Source organism: Engystomops pustulosus, chromosome 3 (genome assembly GCF_040894005.1).
Source record: "Engystomops pustulosus chromosome 3, aEngPut4.maternal, whole genome shotgun sequence".
NCBI classification, from domain to species: domain Eukaryota; kingdom Metazoa; phylum Chordata; class Amphibia; order Anura; family Leptodactylidae; genus Engystomops; species Engystomops pustulosus.
The window spans coordinates 153807259-153825409 of NC_092413.1; the positions used below are offsets into that span (position 1 = coordinate 153807259).

Here is an 18151-nt window from a genome sequence, read left to right on the forward strand (position 1 = left end):
AATCCTGAATGATGAGTTGACTGAGAATGGTCCTGTAAATGGCCCAACAACACACATGTCTGAGCGGCACTCCAAAGCCAAGCCAATAATGCTTGTGCACCTCCACTCACAGGGAAGCATTCATTTCTTCATTCTCCTTTACACTTGGGGGTCCCAAAGATTAAATACCTAGCAATCTTTATACTGTACACTTAAAGGCATTTTCCACTTGATAAGTAATTGATATTATGTAATGAAGAGTTTTACAATTTTTCAATATACCTGTACTTTCTGTATCAATTATTCAAGTTTTTTTTAGATCCCTGCTTGCTTCCATTCTGTAGGAAGCTTCAATGTTTATTTCTTGTGGATAAACACTAGTCCCTGGTCATGTGACTTGACGTTACATGACCATGAATTGGTATTTATCCACAGGGAGTGAAGAATGACAGCAAGAAGAGATCTAGAAGACTGAAGACTAAATACAGAAAGTATTTTGGAAAACTGTACAACTTTTCATTAAAAACACAATATCAGTTATTTGCTGAAAGGGGAAAGCCTTGTTCACACGGAGTTAATACGTTTTAATTTGACCAAAAATGCATTTTAAAATGTTGATAGAGCTCTGCCTTACTTTTATAGTTGTTAGTATTATGATTTTCTAGTAATTCCACCCATATTAAATTCCTAGGAGCAGATAGGAGTGTTTATCCCCTCTGGCAAAATAAGTGATTGAGGAATTACAGACACAGATTTATCTTAAACTGGTCTAGGCAGTTTCTTAGCAGGTAAACATTAAAGAGGAAAAGTAACTTAAACACAATTTTACCTTCAAGTACAAAGTCTTCTCCAAAAATGCTGTTTCTATGGCAATGCTTAATAGGTTTAAATGCTTAATAAAAAGCAATGTTTTCATGCTACTGACAAACACTACAGTGTAGGTCAAGCATGAAAGATTTCAATGGCCATGGCTTTTATTTACAGCGGTCTTCACCCTCATGACACCTTTGAGCTGGGCTGGATCGTGCCAAGCTGGCATACCCCAGATGTCCACAGTAAGTAGGAAATGTTCTAGTCACATGGGAATAGTTTACTAATCTCTGTATTGCTATTTTCTGTTAACCATAACTTTCTTTGCTCTTTTCTTACCACTATATAGGAGGCAAATATATCACCCCTAAACATATTTTATACTTTCCAGTATGTGACAATATGGCAATAACTGATCCGACATAGCAGCAAATGGAAATGTGTTGTAACTGCAGTGTTAATATTATTTAACCCATTTAGATCTGAAGTTTTGTATCACATACATGGAGTGCTGTACAAATAGATGAAATCACTTACCATCTCATTTTCCTCCCCCTGATTGAGCAAGGCATGGTGATTTTTCATCAGTGTTTCTCCCATCAGTTCCAGAGGAATGTTCTTCCAGAGCAGTGAAATCCGTACACACCTTGCTGGACAGTCAAAGACACAGATACACTTCTCCTATGGAGGAACTAAAATCTGACTCCACCTTCCAGATCAGCCAGGTGATGTAACCCTTTACATCCAGGTAGCTTTGTGTTAGCAGGAAAGGCTGGCATACTAATGTGACTGCAACCTAGTAATGGTAACTGGCAATTCATGGTAAGCAATGTATTGTCATGTGGCAGGTATCTATCACTTTACCACATTAATCTACTATTACAATCACAGAGGAGAGTATTTTTGGCACATATGCCACAAGCAGGCTGCTTTCACATGCTTTTACAATCCAAAGGCTCCAACCATGATCAAATTCTCAAATAACATTTTTACCTCAACACATGATCATGGGGGGAAGACTTTCGTGAACACAGCTTGTACCCCTTTATCTGGCTTTTTTGTCATGTTTTGCATCCTCTTCTGTAAAGAGTTTAGTTTTTTGAATTGCAGCAAGCTTTTGGTGGGATTTCTTTTTCATGGTCTAAGGGCGCTTTCACACGCTGGGTTGCGTCGCGTTTTTTAATGTGTTTTTTACGCATTCCACTGGCTTCAGCCTTGATCACATGCTGAGGTTACATTGCGTTTTAGCAGATTCAGTTTAGCATGTGATCAATTTTGAAGCCTTTGGAATACGTCAAAAACGCAACGCATCATGTGAACGTGCCCTCAAAATGTTATGCCCAAATATCGGTCCTAATAAAAGATCATCAATAACACTAATGGCCAAAAATCTATACAAATAAATGTGTAAAAGAAACCTGGTGACATGTGCAGCATAAATTTTCATTTGGTCATTTTCAGATTGTTTTCGTCACAGCAGTTTTAGGGCAGTTTCACACAGTCAGTATTTCATCAATATTTTGCATCAGTGTTTGTTTGTTATAGGTTGTTCCTATAGAGTGCTTTCACACATTCAGTTTATCAGATGCAGTTTTTGAAGCCAAAAGAAGGTGTGGACCATAATGGTTGACAACATATCACTAAGACCGCATGCACACAATGCATTGCGTCAAGGTTTTTGATGCATTCCAAAGGCTTGAACAGTGATCACATGCTGAGGTTACATTGCGTTTTTTCAAATGCAATTGAAACACAATGAGGGTCATTTACTAAGGGTCCGATTCGCGTTTTCCCGACGTGTTACCTGAATATTTCCGGTTTGCACTGATTTTCCATGAATTGCATCGGGATTTTGGCGCACGTGATCGGATTGTGGCGCATCGGCGCCGGCATGCACGCAACGGAAATCGGGGGGCGTGGCCGAACGAAAACCCGACGAATTCGGAAAAACCGCCGCATTTTTTTAAAAAAAGTGTGGCGGGACTTGTGCTTACCTTCACTTGGTCCGGCTTGGTGAAGATCAGTGCATTCCGGGGAACTTCAGCGCAGCAGCGCCACCTGGTGGACGTTGGAGGAGCTACCTTAGTGAATCCCGGCCGGACCCGAATCCACCGCAGAGAACGCGCCGCTGGATCACGAATGGACCGGGTAAGTAAATCTGCCCCATGGTAAACTCAGCATGTGATCAAGGCTGAGGCTTTTGCAATGTTTCATGCGTTTTTGTCACATTTTGGCCAAACCCCTTCCCACTTGCATTTTGGATGCATTTAAAAACGTGACAAAAACACCATGTGGGAATCCGCCCTGACGCCGCATTCACACAATGCGTTGCCTTTTTTAATGTGTTTTTGACGCATTTAGAAAGATTCTCCCGTTCCTGTTCCATTCAAATGCATGTGTTTGCTGTCTTCCTGTCACCGGCTCTCGGGAACCGCAGAATGGCAGGTTGTGGGCATAATACAAAGCATGCAGGAGGTGTAAATAATTAGAAGCAGGCCGAGAGCCGGAGTACTCTGTGTAATACGCACAGGAGCGCCCCGCCTGATGGCGCATTCGCACGATGCATGTGTTGCGTTTTTTTTGATGCCTTCATGACACATTCCAAAGGCTTCAACCTTGATCACATGTTGAAATAACATTGCATTTGCTAAAACCAGTGTTACATCGACATGTGATCAAGGCTGAAGCCTTTTGAATGTGTCAAAAACGCATTAAAAAACATGACGCAACCCATCGTGTGAATGCGCCCTTAGTCCTCATGCACACGATCCTATGGTCTGTATATACGGATGTATTCTGGCCGTAAATAACGGGACGTATGGCAACATATTGCACCCTATCTGTACCGTATCCGTATAAAATACAGTGGGCCTGAAATCATGGATGGCTGACAGAATGCACCTCCCACTGGTTCTGGATACTGCATGTATATACGGCAGCATACGGTGCACAGCCATATGCAACACTTATGTTTGGTACATTGTGGTCATAAAGGGATGGACATGGTCAGCAGCAATACTCAGGTAGGCTGTGGCGTTGCAACGATGCTCAATTGGTACCAAGGGGCCCAAAGAGTGCCAAGAAAATATTCCCCACACCATGACACCACCACCACCAGCCTGAACCATTGATACAAGGCAGGATGGATCCATGCTTTCATGTTGTTGACGCCAAATTCTGACCCTACCATCCGAATGTCGCAGCAGAAATCGAGACTCATTAGACCAGGCAACGTTTTTCCAATCTTCTACTGTCCAATTTCGATGAGCTTGTGCAAATTGTAGCCTCAGTTTCCTGTTCTTAGCTGAAAGGAGTGGCACCCGGTGTGGTCTTCTGCTCTGTAGCCCATCTGCCTCAAAGTTTGATGTACTGTGCGTTCAGAGATGCTCTTCTGCCTACCTTGGTTGTAACGGGTGGCGATTTGAGTCACTGTTGCCTTTCTATCAGCTCGAACCAGTCTGCCCATTCTCCTCTGACCTCTGGCATTTCCGCCCACAGAACTGCCGCTCACTGGATGTTTTTTCTTTTTCGGACCATTCTCTGTAAACCCTAGAGATGGTTGTGCGTGAAAATCCCAGTAGATCAGCAGTTTCTGAAATACTCAGACAAGCCCTTCTGGCACCAACAACCATGCCACGTTCAAAGGCACTCAAATCACCTTTCTTCCCCATACTGATGCTCGGTTTGAACTGCAGGAGATTGTCTTGACCATGTCTACATGCCTAAATGCACTGAGTTGCCGCCATGTGATTGGCTGATTAGAAATTAAGTGTTAACGAGCAGTTGGACAGGTGTACCTAATAAAGTGGCCGGTGAGTGTATATTTTTATATGGCTCTCTTATGGATGGCCGCATTGCCCATTGGAATGCAAGGGGCCATATATACGGCTGTTTTCATATGGGTGTGTGCATGGGGCCTTAATTTGCATATTATTTAAAGAGCACAGTGAAAGCTGTGAAAACTGAGCTCACTGAGCTAATTTCCCCACATTTGGAATTTTTTTTTACAGCTTTCCAGTAAATGGCATGGAATAATAAATATTGTCACTGAGAAGTAAAATTTGTTACGCAGAAAATAAGCTCTCATACAGCTCTGGAAACAAAAAAATTAAAAAGTTAGAACGATTGATTTTTGAACATAGGGAGCAAAAAATTAACAAAAAAATGCTGTGACACGAAGGGGTTAAAGAAATTCTACATGATAAATCAAGGACACTTACTCATAGATCCAGGCACTGTGACTGTGGTAATCTTCATATATTTGTTGTCCATGGCCTTCTTCCTCCTAAAATAAAATTTAACAATTATGCTAATGCACCTCAAGAGCTGGAGGGATGTTTCCATAGCCCCTCAATGATGTCTTTTCATTTGTTGTTACAATGTACAGATCAAGTCTCTGCTAATTGTAACAACCAGTGAAGAGACATCACTGAAGGGCTCTGAAAACAGCCCCAGAGCCCTCAGGGCTATTAGCATAATTGTACATGTTCATTTTAGAATGAAGGAAACCATGAATAAGAAGATTATCGCAGTCACAGTGCCTGGATCTTTGATGTGTCCCTGGTTTATTCATACTTGATTTAGATTATATATTTAAACCAGCACAAGAGACAAGTGAAAAATGGCCTTTTGCCATCTATGTTTTGAACAGACAGGACATGGCTGTGACTGCTCTGCCACAGCCCTGCCACCCCTATAGGCAAGGGGGTAGTTGTGAATAAGGCCCTCTACCTGTCAGGATCCATCTGGTGAGCCAGAGGATAATGCAGGGAGAACTCACGTAATCTGCAGCTGTAGCCTCTGCCTGGAAAGGCAATTGTTGTTGTTTTTTTTTTCAGATGTCAGCATATTTATTGTGGCAAAGTAACAGACTCTTATACTCCAGTATCAGGATGTTATACTCCAGTATCAGGATGCTATACACTAGTATCAGGATGCTATACACCAATATAAGGATGTTATACACCAGTATTAGACTCTTATACACCAGTATCAGGATGTTATAAACCTGTTTTGGTATCAGACTGTTATACACCAGTATCAGTATGTTATACACCAATATCAGGATGTTATACACCAATATCAGGATGTTATACACCAGTATCAGACTCTGGTACCAATAATCTTAGCTTTTTATCCCTCTCCAACCCTGGTGCCTGTAGCCAAGACCGTGGGTGATTTGTCTCCCCTGCACTGCACATAGCCAGCACTTACCAAAAAGTGCTACTGGCCAGCTTTGGTTTTCCTTCCCATCCGGTCCATCCCCGAGCCGTTGGTGGCTCTTTCAATTACCAAGGGGGTATGCAACACCCCTGTCAACGTATAGTTAAGGGTTAGTTGTGAATAGGGCCCTCTCCCTGTCAGGATCCATCTGGTGAGCCTGCGCAACTCACCCAGAGGATAATGCAGAGAGAACTCAGGTAATCTGCAGCTGTAGCCTTTTCCTGGATAAGCAATAGTTATATGGGCGTAAGATGTTATCCAATCAGTTGGCTGTATTGTAAGCTGGAGTGTGATTGGAGAGGTGTTCCCACCTGACCAGGGGGAGTATAAAACACCCGTGCAGTGGGAGCACTTGGTCTTCAGAGTCTTTGAGCACATGGACAGAGTGAACAGAGAGACAGGGTCTACAGCACACCTTCAGTGCTGCCACAGGTACCAAACCGATGAACTGAGTCAGGAGACTGTAATCCAGAGCTTCAGCTTCCACAGTTTGAACACAGCTCCATCTAAATTCTCCCAGCCTGCATTTACTTTCAGGCTGGTGCACTATTCCTGCATGACCACTCCAGTACCAGAATCTGAATCAGGCCCGTTGCCTGCTACCTGTTGTTCAATAAAGAACCATGAGTTGATTTGCACAAAGTTTCCTCCGTCTGATCCCTGGATATGGCTGTCTACCACCACGGGTTTCCCCATCCCTTAACGAGGGACTTATCTTACAGACACTCAGGGTTTGCCCCAGGGAGAAACATGTACTTCAGCCTCTCCCTCCTTATTTCTTGCACACACCACCTGCCAGGCACTCCGGTATTCTGGACCCCAGCTGTCTCCAAGCCCCAAGTAAAGGCTAGGCCCCGGTGGAGGATGTTGCAGATCCATTAAAAAGTAGAGTATGTCCTAGTAAGAACCGTTTTTCTCAGATCACTTATAGTCTTTAGTTTATGAGGATCTGTGAAAAATGGATGACAAGTTGAAGCTGAATTTGGCCACCATTGTGTGCATGTAGCCTAAGCCTGACTTGATAAGGGATAAATGTCTAACTGACAGGTGACGCTACCAGCAGGCAGCAGAACAGAAAATTGCAAGTCCCCCTTAGCTGCTCTGTATTCCAAGCAGGAACTGATATGGAAAAATTAAAGAGAAACCCTTCACCAAGGACCTAATTTTCACTAAGGACAGGCTGCATTGCAAATATGTCTTACTACCTTCTGTGCATTTGCATTACAATATAATTTTGCGTTTTAACTTACCTTTCAACCTGACAGGTTCATGTTCTGAGTCTCAGGTTTGTTTTCGTTTAGATGCATTTAAAAAAATATATGTGACTTGTCTGTGCTGCTCACTCAGCTGTCAGCCCCCACCACTGTGCTCTTCTACAACTCATCCCTCCCCCACTGGTGTCAACTCACCAAACTCAGTCCTTGTGCAAGTGAAGGAACATGAGGGAAAACCTGTACAGGAGCACAAAGGTGGGGGCTGAGAGCTGAGGAGTGAGCAGCACACACAAGTCACATGTTGTTTTTGAAATACATACAAACCAAAACAAACCTGGGATTTAGAACATGATTCTATTGTGGTGCAAGGAAAGTTAAAACACAGAATTATATTGAAATGCAAATGTTTAGAGGAGACCTAAAGACATCTTTGCAGTGCAGCTGTAATAGGCATCTGCAATCTTTTGTGAAAATGAGGTCCCTGCTGATCAGTTCCCTTTAAGCCCTACGGGACTCAGCCTCCTTTGGCCTTAAGGACGCGGACCCATTTTACAAATCTGGCCTGTGTCACTATAAGTGGTTATAGCTTTGGAACGCTATGAGATATCCAGGGGATTTTGAAACTGTTTTCTCTTGACACATTGGGGCACATTTACTTACCCGGTCCAGTCGCGATCCAGCGGCGCGTTCTCTGCTCCGCATTCGGGTCCGGCCGGGATTTATGAATGTAGTTCTTCCGCCGTCCACCAGGTGGCGCTGCTGCGCTGAAAATCATCTCATCGCGCCGGAATGCACCACCTCGGACCAGGTGAAGGTAAGCGCTCCCCAAGCGACACTTTTTCGGTTTTTAAATGCGGCGGTTTTTCCGAATACGTCGGGTTTTCGTTCGGCCACGCCCCCCGATTTCCGTCGCGCGCATGCCGGCGCCGATGCGCCACAATCCGATCGCGTGTGCCACAATCCCGGGGCAATTCAGGTACAATCGGCGCAAATCGGAAATATTCGGGTAACACGTCGGGAAAACGCGAATCGGCCCTTTAGTAAATGACCCCCATTGTACTTCAAATTAGTTTTCAAATTTGGATGAAATCTTTGCGTTTAGTTATGAAAAAAAAAATTGGCAAAAATTTTGAAAAATTATTTTCAACGTTCTAAATTCTCTACTTTTGATGCAGATAGTCATAGCATCCAAATAAATTCATAACTTACATTTCCCAAATGTCTGCTTTATGTTGGATGTTTTTTTAAGATTCCACATATTTTACTAGAATGCTATGAGGCTCAGAATTTAGGGTTCATTTTTCACATTTTTTGTAAAATCACCAAAACCTGTATTTAGATGGACCTGCTCAACTTCTAATTGACACTGAGAGGCCTAAATAATAGTGGGACTTGTAAAATACCCCATTATGGAAACTACACCCCTCAACGTATGAAAAACCACTTTTAAGAAGTTTGTTAACCCTTTAGGTGTTTTATAGGGGTTAAAACAAAATGGAGGTGCAGTCTACAAATTGTAATATTTTTTCACAATACATTCATTTTGGGTGGAAAATTAAACATTTAGAATGGATTAAATGAAAAAATGCTCCACAAAGTTTGATACCCAATTTCTCTCGAGTACACGGATACCCCATATGTGGTGGTGACCTGCTGTATGGGCGCACGGCCGGGCATAGAAGGGAGGGAGGCGCCATCCAGATCAGATTTGTTATGTCACAGGTTATAATTTTTTTCTTTTTTTATTTCTTTTGCCACATAAGATGCACTTTTCTGGTACGTAATTTTGGTGAGATTTTATTAACTCTTTGTTGGTGGAGGAAATGAAAATCATCAATTTTTAGGAAAATTTTTATGTGTTATATTTTGGCCGTTAACCATACTATAAAAATAGTATATTATTTTTATTCTATGGGTCGCCACGATTATGAAAATACCTCATTTATATAGATTTTTAATTTTTTTTCCCATTTATACTGAATAAAAAGTAATTTGGCAAAAATGTTGTTAATTCTAGCATCACCGTGTTTCAGATGCATAACTTTTTTATTTTCCGCCTCACAAATCTGTTTAAGGGCTTATTTTTTTTGCGAGAAGGATTGTTCTTTTTAGTGGTCTTATTTTAGAGTGCATAACATTTTTTAAATCACTTTTTAGAGCATTCTTTATAGAGTATTAATTAAAAATTATTTTTTTGGACCTTTTTTTTTTACTGGGTTCACTTTGTGGATCTAATAACGATTCTGTTTTATTATGCAGATTGGTACAGACGCAGGGATGCCAAATATGTGGGGTTTTGTGTATTTTATTAAATTGTACTGAATAAAAACTACCGTATATACTCGAGTATAAGCCGACCCGAGTATAAGCCGAGACCCCTAATTTTACCACAAAAAATGGGAAAACCTATTGACTCGAGTATAAGCCGAGGGTGTAGTATACAGCCAGCTAGCCCCCTGTAGTATACAGCCTGTCCCATGAAGTATACAATCAGCCTGCCCCCATGAGGTATACAGCCTGCCCCCATGAAGTATACAGCCTACCCCCAAAAAGTATACAGCCTGCCCCAAAAAGTATACAGCCTGCCCTCAGTATAATAAAAAAATAAACTTAATACTCACCCTCCGACGATAGTCACCTTTGATTTGAAGTGGCGGCTCCCGGTCCTCGGCGGCGGCTCCTGGTCCTGGGCAGCGGCTCCCGATCCTCTGCAGCGGCTTCTCTCTTCGATCTTTACGTGACGGCAGTCGCGTCTATGCGACTTGCCAGCGGGCGCACAGTGCGATGCGGCGGTGTCGCCGCTGATGACGTCATCAGCGGCGACACCACTACATCATATTGTGCGCCCGCCGGCAAGTCGCATAGACGCGACTGCCGGCACGTGAAGATCGAAGAGAGAAGCCGCCGCAGAGGATCGGGAGCTGCCGCCGAGGACCAGGAGCCGCCGCCAAGGACCGGGAGCCGGAGGGTGAGTATTAATTTTTTTTTTTTATTAACTCGTGTATAAGCCGAGATTAGGTTTTTCAGCACATTTTTTGTGCTGAAAAACTCGGCTTATACACGAGTATATACGGTAATTTGGAGAAAATCTTGTTCATTTTAGCATCACCATCTTTTCATATGCATAACTTTTTTATTTTTCGGCTGACAAATCTTTTTAGTGGGCTTGTTTTAAGAGTGCAGAACTTTTTTTATCACTTTTAAGAGCATTTTTTAAAAGATATTAATTAAAAATGATCTTTTTTCGGAACATTTTTTGCATTTTTTTTCTCCGCGTTTACCGTGTAGGTCCAGTAATGATTCTGTTTTATTATACAGATTGTTAAGGACTCAGCAATACCAAATATGTGGGGTTTTTTTGCTGCTGGTTCAAGTTCAATACACTGCTCTACAATACTATTTTATTGTAGAGCAGTGTAAACTGTCTGAGCATGTACCCGGAAGGGGTCTGACTGCACAGAAGATCAGGCAGTCCCGGGGCTGTCCAGAAGTGGATCGGATCCCCCGGTAAGCGGCATGGGGGATCCGAACCATAGCGGAAAACACCCTTACACGCTGCGGTCTTGCTTGACCGTGGCATGTAATTAACACCCGCAATTGGAGTCGGCTCCGATCGCGGGTGTTAGCGCGCGGTGTCAGCTGTGATAGACAGCTGACAGCTGCTGCTTCTGGTGCCGGCTCCGTTCGTGAGCTGGTGCCAAAACAGGACATTATAGCACGTCCCTATGTGCTTAGCATCTAGCCGCGGGGACGTACTATAACGTCCTGGTGCACCTAGGGGTTAATATCATATTAAAATAATAATAATTGTATAAATAATGCTGCTTGTTGCAGTATAGTATATACATGGAAGGATGAAGGATTTTTGAGCCTTCATTTGTTTTAGTTTGTACATATCTTTGCTTTTCATAGTTTAGCTTTCACACGCCTGACTTTCTAATAAGTTACTGGCCTAGTAGCCTTATTCCTTTTTGCACGCATCAGCCACCCCTCGTATCTTACTTCTGATTGGTGATTTATGCTGTAATGTGTGTTATATTCTGATTGGATAATGTATTTTTGGTTCTATGTACAATTTTTGCATTTAATCTATATCGATTATAGATATAATCTGAGTTCTGACCTATTGAACAGATTGCGTATGCAATAAACACACAAAAAGAAAGAAAGAGACTCACATTTATTAAAGTGTTTGCAGCAGTTTTCTGTCTGACTTTGCACTATAAAGAAAGTGAAAACTGCTTGCACATGTATATATAAAGTCTCTGCGCCAATGTTGTTTTGTGGCTAACCTGTGTCCGACAAGACAGAAAAAATTAGCACCTAAAGGGGCTTGTTACTGCTTAATCAGACCGTGCGCCACAATCCTGCAGTATGAACAAAGTGCCCCGCCCGCAAAAAAAGGTGGACACTTTCAGAGCAGTGCAGGGGGCCAGATTTATGAAGACCGTGTGCCGCAATTCCTGAACTTGGAGAACCTTGCACACTTGCCCGGCAAACTTGCCCGGCGAGCCACTGTGTTTCACAGATACGAACTGGACCTTACAATAAAACCAAGCCTTTAACCAGTTCCAAATGCAGCCACTTTTTGTTTATCTATTTTCATTTTATACTTCTTACCTTACAAAAGCTATAGTTTATTTTTTGTTGTTTGGGGGAAACAAAACTACCACAACAATTCATAAGGCGTATAAATACACATACTGTATTTAATTAGCAATTACATAGTAAGCCACGTGGCACGCCATACTTGGCATTTCATTTAGGTCATTTGGTTCTCCAGTTTTGTACTTTGAAACCTGCTTGTTTCTGTTAGCTAGACCAGTGATTTTCAACCAGTGTGCCGTGGCACACTAGTGTGCCACGACACATGGTCGGGTGTGCTGCGGGGAAAGTTCCCCAAACTATGGTGCCCCCCGCAGTCACGGCTTCTTACAATGTAGGAGACATGTACAATAACACATGCGCAAGCTTTGAACGTGCGACAAAATGACGTCACCGAGGCCGGCGCATCATCCTGAGAGCGGAGAGACTCTCGCATTTGCCCACCGCCAAGGTAATGCCCGCCAATAATGCTGACTACATGAGCTTTTGCCTGAGTATATGAACTGTTGGCAGAATACTCAGCATATGAGCTGGTATTTTTAGTACTCCAGCAGTATACTGCATATAACAAGGATAAATGTAAAATGAGAAATACTATAGTCATGAGGCTGGAGTACTACAAGTACCAGCTCATATGCTGAGTATATAAGCTGGTACTTGTACTCTGGCCTCATGGCCATAGTACTTCTCATTGTACTCCTTTATATTGCAGTATATGAGCCACATAATAATCAGCACCATATACTAAAAACAGGGAGAAACTGAGAACTGTTGAGGAAGGGCTTCGTGTGTCTTTCCACCATTCCTGCAAGGATATCCCTTTTGTGTTTATCGAAACAGGCCCAGGTTTCACACTGAGTGAGTAAAAATAAATTTAGAATCTATATTATTAACTATTTGTATAATATGACTGTTTTAGTGTCATTTTGTGCTATTTTGGTTGGTGGTGTGCCCCAGGATTTTTTAAGTATAAAAAGTGTGCCGTGGCTCAAAAAAGGTTGAAAATCACTGAGCTAGACTATGACAGTATGACTCATGCTTATATACAGTAATATTGTTTAGGACTGTTGTCCTCTTTATGTGCGTTTTAAACAGATGCATTTATATGTAGCCTAGATAAGGTGCACAATCTGTTGGGCGACCTTATACGCCAATCTGTATACTTCTATAAATATATTTTTATGTAAGTGCTAATAAAATGTGTTTTTATACGCCTTGTTGCGGTAGCTTTGGTTCCTTCCTTTGGGTATATGTATTTATCAGGAGTAGTACCACGGAATTATATTGATTGTCCCACGCTGAGTATTTATTCTCTTTCCTTTTATCTTAATCCATCTTTGCTGAATCCTATTATGCTTTTTAAACTAAGATAAACTTCTATATCTACCTATTACGCTAATTTTCCAAAGAAGCTACTGGGGCGTGGAGTAGTCTTTGTTACCACTGCCTGGAGAGGCTATTCCACTCCCCAGTAGCCTGTCTGGAAGTTTATTTGGGTTTATAAAGCATAATAGGACTAGGCAAAGATAGATTTAGTAGGATTATAGGTACCTACCATCAGGTCTACCTTAATAAATAGACTTCTGATGGCAGGTTTCCCTTAACAACACTGAAAAACTATTATTAAGGAAGAATGAATATTTATTTATAGCCTCTAATTCTGACAGTGTGGTGATTGAGGTGAAGGGTAGCACTTGCTTGTCAGCACATTTGAAATCGGAGTATTGGCTCTAAAAATCAATATTGCCGCCCTCTCCATAGATGTGTTTTTCTAAGTTATTCCATGCCTTAGTTTGTGGCATGTATAGTTCCATTCTAGTTAACCTAGTTGACTTTATTGGACATGGCTCTAAATTTTGTCCACTCTTTCTCCCTAGCTCTTTGGGTGGCCTTGAATTTTTCAAAGATAAAAATACACCTATATATAATGCAATTTTTACATAGAGCACATTTTCCACAAGTAACCAGGAAGTTTCACTGTGCTGTCATAACTGACTCCGTAATTACACATTCCTAAAAGCAACTATTTTTTTACTTAAATGTCTAGGTAGAAACATTTTAAATTGGGCTCTTAATAAATGAAAACTGTTGAAAAATGCTGTGAATGGTCACTTTGGAGATCTAAACTAGTTTTACTTGTTTCACTCCCCATTCACTATAGGCCTTTGCTTCTGCACAAACTTTTCTGAATGACCCTATATTTTTCACCTCTGTGAATTCATAATTTATAGTTCTGTGGTGATCTTTTGTCCCAGACTGGCTTTTCAACCTATTTGCTAAGGGAATTGGTTACTGTGTGTTGTTAGTATTTAAACAATGCTATGCCAGTAACCATGATGTATATGCAAAATATTCTCTGCACCAACTCCCACTTGCAAAAGATGGGAGAAGAAAAAGTTTTTTTCTAACTTTTATTCACTATGAGTAAACCTGCCCTATTGTTTTTCATTTAGTTTATTTTCTTTTCTAGGTACTGTGATGTAAGGAGCAAGTCTAATATTTTCTACAAGCTTCATTGCTTTATTCACTTCATCTGTCCTAGATCTATTCACATTAATGGAATTTACATTTTAAAACAAAACCTACAAAGTTATTGATTATATGGTTTGTTCTTAAGTTGAATTTGTATGTAACTCGAAACTGTATACTTTATAATTGTAACGCCAGCCAAATTTTTTCTGGCCTCTGTGACAAGTGGATTTTAAAGATATTTGGTTGTCATGAGAACAATAAAGTTCAATTGAGGACATCTTTGATAACTATTATAGCTGTTTATTGTAGCCTAAGCTTAAAGTAAAGTACCAACATCCAGAGGTCCGTTTGTAACAAGGGGTAGTCTGTATGTGGTAGGGGACCACCTGTACTTTATAACTGTCTGTAATTTGCAGTTGTTGGGATGAGTAGAGATCCAGCTGCTGATGTCTCCCTCCTCCTTCCCCTTTGTGTAGCGCTTCAATGAAATCTAATCTCACATTGCGCTTCTGTCCACCTTTCTAGTAGAAGAGGGAGGAGAGGAAGTGGGGTGATAAAAACCAAAGTAAGTAGATAGAGATGCAGTGGTTTCTGAAAATATTTATTAAAAATTTTTTTTATTGACTTGCAGTTTTAATCTATGGATCATTCGTGTTTAAAGGAAAGTGATTCCTCTTTTGAACCTAGTTGCTAAAATGATATTTAAGAATATTTTGCATTATCTACAAATGAAACAGCATACTGTAAAATAAAATATCTTGATGCTTTAAAATATTCAAAATCTTCCTGGAGAGCCATGGTTTTGATCCTCAAAATCTGTTGCTAAAATATTTTATTTTTTTATAAGGCATTTTATTTGGTTTTCAAAAAACAACATTACACAGCAAGTAACAAATACAATGTACATGCTTTCATGACGGTTCATAAACTGTGACAAAGGTATTCTGCACCATGTTATATTTTCATTTCTTTTCAAATAAAATGTTCCGAGTCACTAACACTTTGAAAGGTATATCATATATATTCAAGTATAAACCGACTCGAGTATAAGCCGAGACCCCAAATTTGAACCAAAAAAACTGGGAAAACCTATTGACTTGAGTAGAAGCCTAGTATATAGCCTGCCAGCACATTCCCACAGTATATAGCCAAAAGCCCCTTTCTCCCAGTATATAGACAGCCAGCTCATGCCACCAGTATACAGCCAGCCCTTTCCCCCCTCAGTATATAGCCTGCAGCCCCTGCCCCCAAGTATGTAGACACTAGCCCCTGCCCCCCCCCCCAGTATATAGCCTGCAGCCCCTGCCCCCCCATGATATAGCCTGCAGCCCCTGCCCCCCCCATGATATAGCCTGCAGTCCTGCCCACCTGGTATATAGCTTGCAGCCCTGCCCCCCAGTCAGGCCCGGCTCCAGCACCCGGCATACCTGGGCAAGTGCCAGGGCCCAGAGAGCTGCCGGGGGCCCACACACGCTGTGCACATCTTTACTTCCTGTGATTGAGCTGTGTCCTGCACGGTTCCTCCTCCACTCAGACAAGACACAGCACAGGTAGAGGCTGCAGAGCTGCCTGTGTGATGCAGCACATTATGGGTTAAACCCTCCCCCCATCACCTCTTCACACGGAGGTGCAGTAAAGCTAAAATCCAGCAGCTCAGAGATCGGGACGAAGAGGTGGAGGAGGAGGAGAAGCCTGAAGACTCCTCTGTGTGATGCCAGGGCTGCTGCAGACACCACAGGTTGTGTGATGGTATGTGACATGTATGGATGTGTATATAGTGAGTGTATTATATGTGTGATGATTTGTTTGCCTGCATGTGTATCTGTATCTATTTGCATGTCTCTGTCTGTCAGTGTGTGTGTGCCTCCATGCTTGTCTCTGTAGCTGTATGCATGTACCTGTAGCTGTATGCATGTCTCTGTCTGCCTGTATATATATGTCTTGCTGCATGTGTGGATGTATGAATGATATTAATCATCTCAAATGTACATGAGAAGCAGAGAGGGCTCTGTGTAAGCAGTGATGTGTATTATGAGGTTCCCCAGCAGCTGAGGTGTGTATTATGAGGTTCTGCAGCAGCTGAGGTGTGTATTATGAGGTTCTGCAGCAGCTGAGGTGTGTATTATGAGGTTCCACAGCAGTTGTGGTGTGTATTATGAGGTTCCGCAGCAGTTGTGGTGTGTATTATGAGGTTCCGCAGAAGCTGATGTGTGTATTATGAGATTTCAGCAGCTGAGGTGTGTATTATGAGGTTCTGCAGCAGCTGAGGTCGGTATTATGAGGTTGTGCAGCAGCAGTGATGGGTATTATGAGGTTGTGCAGCGGCAGAAGTGTGTATTATGAGGTTCTGCAGCAGCTGAGGTCGGTATTATGAGGTTCTGCAGCAGCAGTGATGTGTATTATGAGGTTGTGCAGCAGCTGAGGTCTGTACATGAGGTTCTGCTGCAGCTCTGGTGTGTATTATGAGGTTCTGCAGCAGCTGAGTTGAAGTTTCAGTTTTATTACTTGGCAGAGTGGAGGGGCACACATTTTAAGGTTTGCCCTGCTGGTTAAATGACCTCAAAACTGCCATGACCGTGACACGGCTGTTTGGGATGATAAACTGGGGATTATTTCAGGGAACAGGAGAAAGTTTTTTAGTTTTTGAATTTTTAATGCTGGCACGTGAGTTCACTGCAAAGGGGCCCACTGAGGCACTGTCGCCCAGGGGCCTACTGATACCTGGAGCCGGCCCTGCCCCCAGTATATAGCCTGCAATCCTGCCCACCCTGTATATAGCCTGCAGTCCTTCCCACCCGGTATATAGCCTGCAGCCCTGCCCACCCGGTATATAGCCTGCAGACCTGCCCACCCGGTATATAGCCTGCAGACCTGCCCACCCGGTATATAGCCTGCAGACCTGCCCACCCGGTATATAGCCTGCAGACCTGCCCACCCGGTATATAGCCTGCAGCCACTGCCCTCAGTATAAAGCCTGCAGGAAAAAAACAAAATAATGCTCCAGCATGCTGATGTTATGATGCCTGCGACTGACCATGTGGGGACATGGAGCTGATGCTGAAGCATCGATGGTTAGAAGAGGACCTGCCGGAGTGGGGGGGGGAGGGAGGTGAGCGTCGGAAGGTAAATACACTTATATTTTTTCCTTGACTCGAGTATAAGCCGAGTTAGGGTTTATCAGTACAGTTTTTGTGCTGAAAAACTTGGCTTATAATCGAATATGTACAGTAATTTGAAAAAATTGCTCCGGTAAAGAAAAAAAGGGGGACAGAGATTTTTTTATGGCAGGTACAAGCCGGGATGTATTTTCATGCTTGCATGTGGCTTAAATATTTTGTTCATATGCAAATATGCGCAACCTTAAAAGAACACACCTTCAAGCTAAATATTTATTCAGTTGTTTTAAAACAACTATTGTCTATACCAGGATGGATTATTCATTCAAATTTGTAATCCTAGCTAAATCTAAAATAGATGTTGTTATAATCAAGTTACAAATGTTACCAGGCTTTACAGGCAAGCAGATTCAGTACCTCCCAGGCCTAATATACTGTATTGTTGTTTTAAGGAATCTTTTTAAGTATTAAATATGTTTATGAAAAAAAGAAAGCAGTTACATTTCCAATCAAAAGAATTACCACTTAAGTCATACACTGGAAATATACATGTATGTACATTATGTCAGGACTGTGAGTCTGTGGACCCTCTGGACCACCGTGAGAGATGGTACTAGCCGACACTTGGGACCGGAGTCTAAGCCCGCCGCAAAGCGAGATGGTCTTGCTGCTGCGGGGTACCAGCAGGTCCTTCCACAGGTGCGACTAGCCCGCAGTGGCTGCCAAGGTAGT

At 42.2% G+C, this 18151-nt stretch overlaps 2 protein-coding genes across 6 annotated transcripts in view; one reads left to right on the forward strand and one right to left on the reverse strand.

The window, feature by feature from the left end:
• Window positions 1-1532, reverse strand: part of LOC140122130 (probable cation-transporting ATPase 13A4) — a 90040-nt gene extending 88508 nt beyond the window's left edge. The window contains exon 1 of the mRNA XM_072142624.1: window positions 1327-1532. Within this exon, the coding sequence (XP_071998725.1) occupies window positions 1327-1389 (63 nt within the window). The 5' untranslated portion in view covers window positions 1390-1532. The remainder of the gene's footprint in view (window positions 1-1326) is intronic.
• A 56-nt stretch (window positions 1533-1588) lies between these two features.
• Window positions 1589-18151, forward strand: part of OPA1 (OPA1 mitochondrial dynamin like GTPase) — a 93082-nt gene continuing 76519 nt past the window's right edge. For 3 of the 5 annotated variants that reach the window (XM_072142626.1, XM_072142629.1, XM_072142628.1), the window contains exon 1: window positions 1590-1611. In XM_072142626.1, coding sequence (XP_071998727.1) covers window positions 1592-1611 — 20 coding nt within the window. In that variant the 5' untranslated portion in view covers window positions 1590-1591. Of the gene's footprint in view, window positions 1612-18151 lie in introns of all 5 variants that reach the window. The other 2 variants (XM_072142632.1, XM_072142630.1) reach the window with 2 other exon arrangements.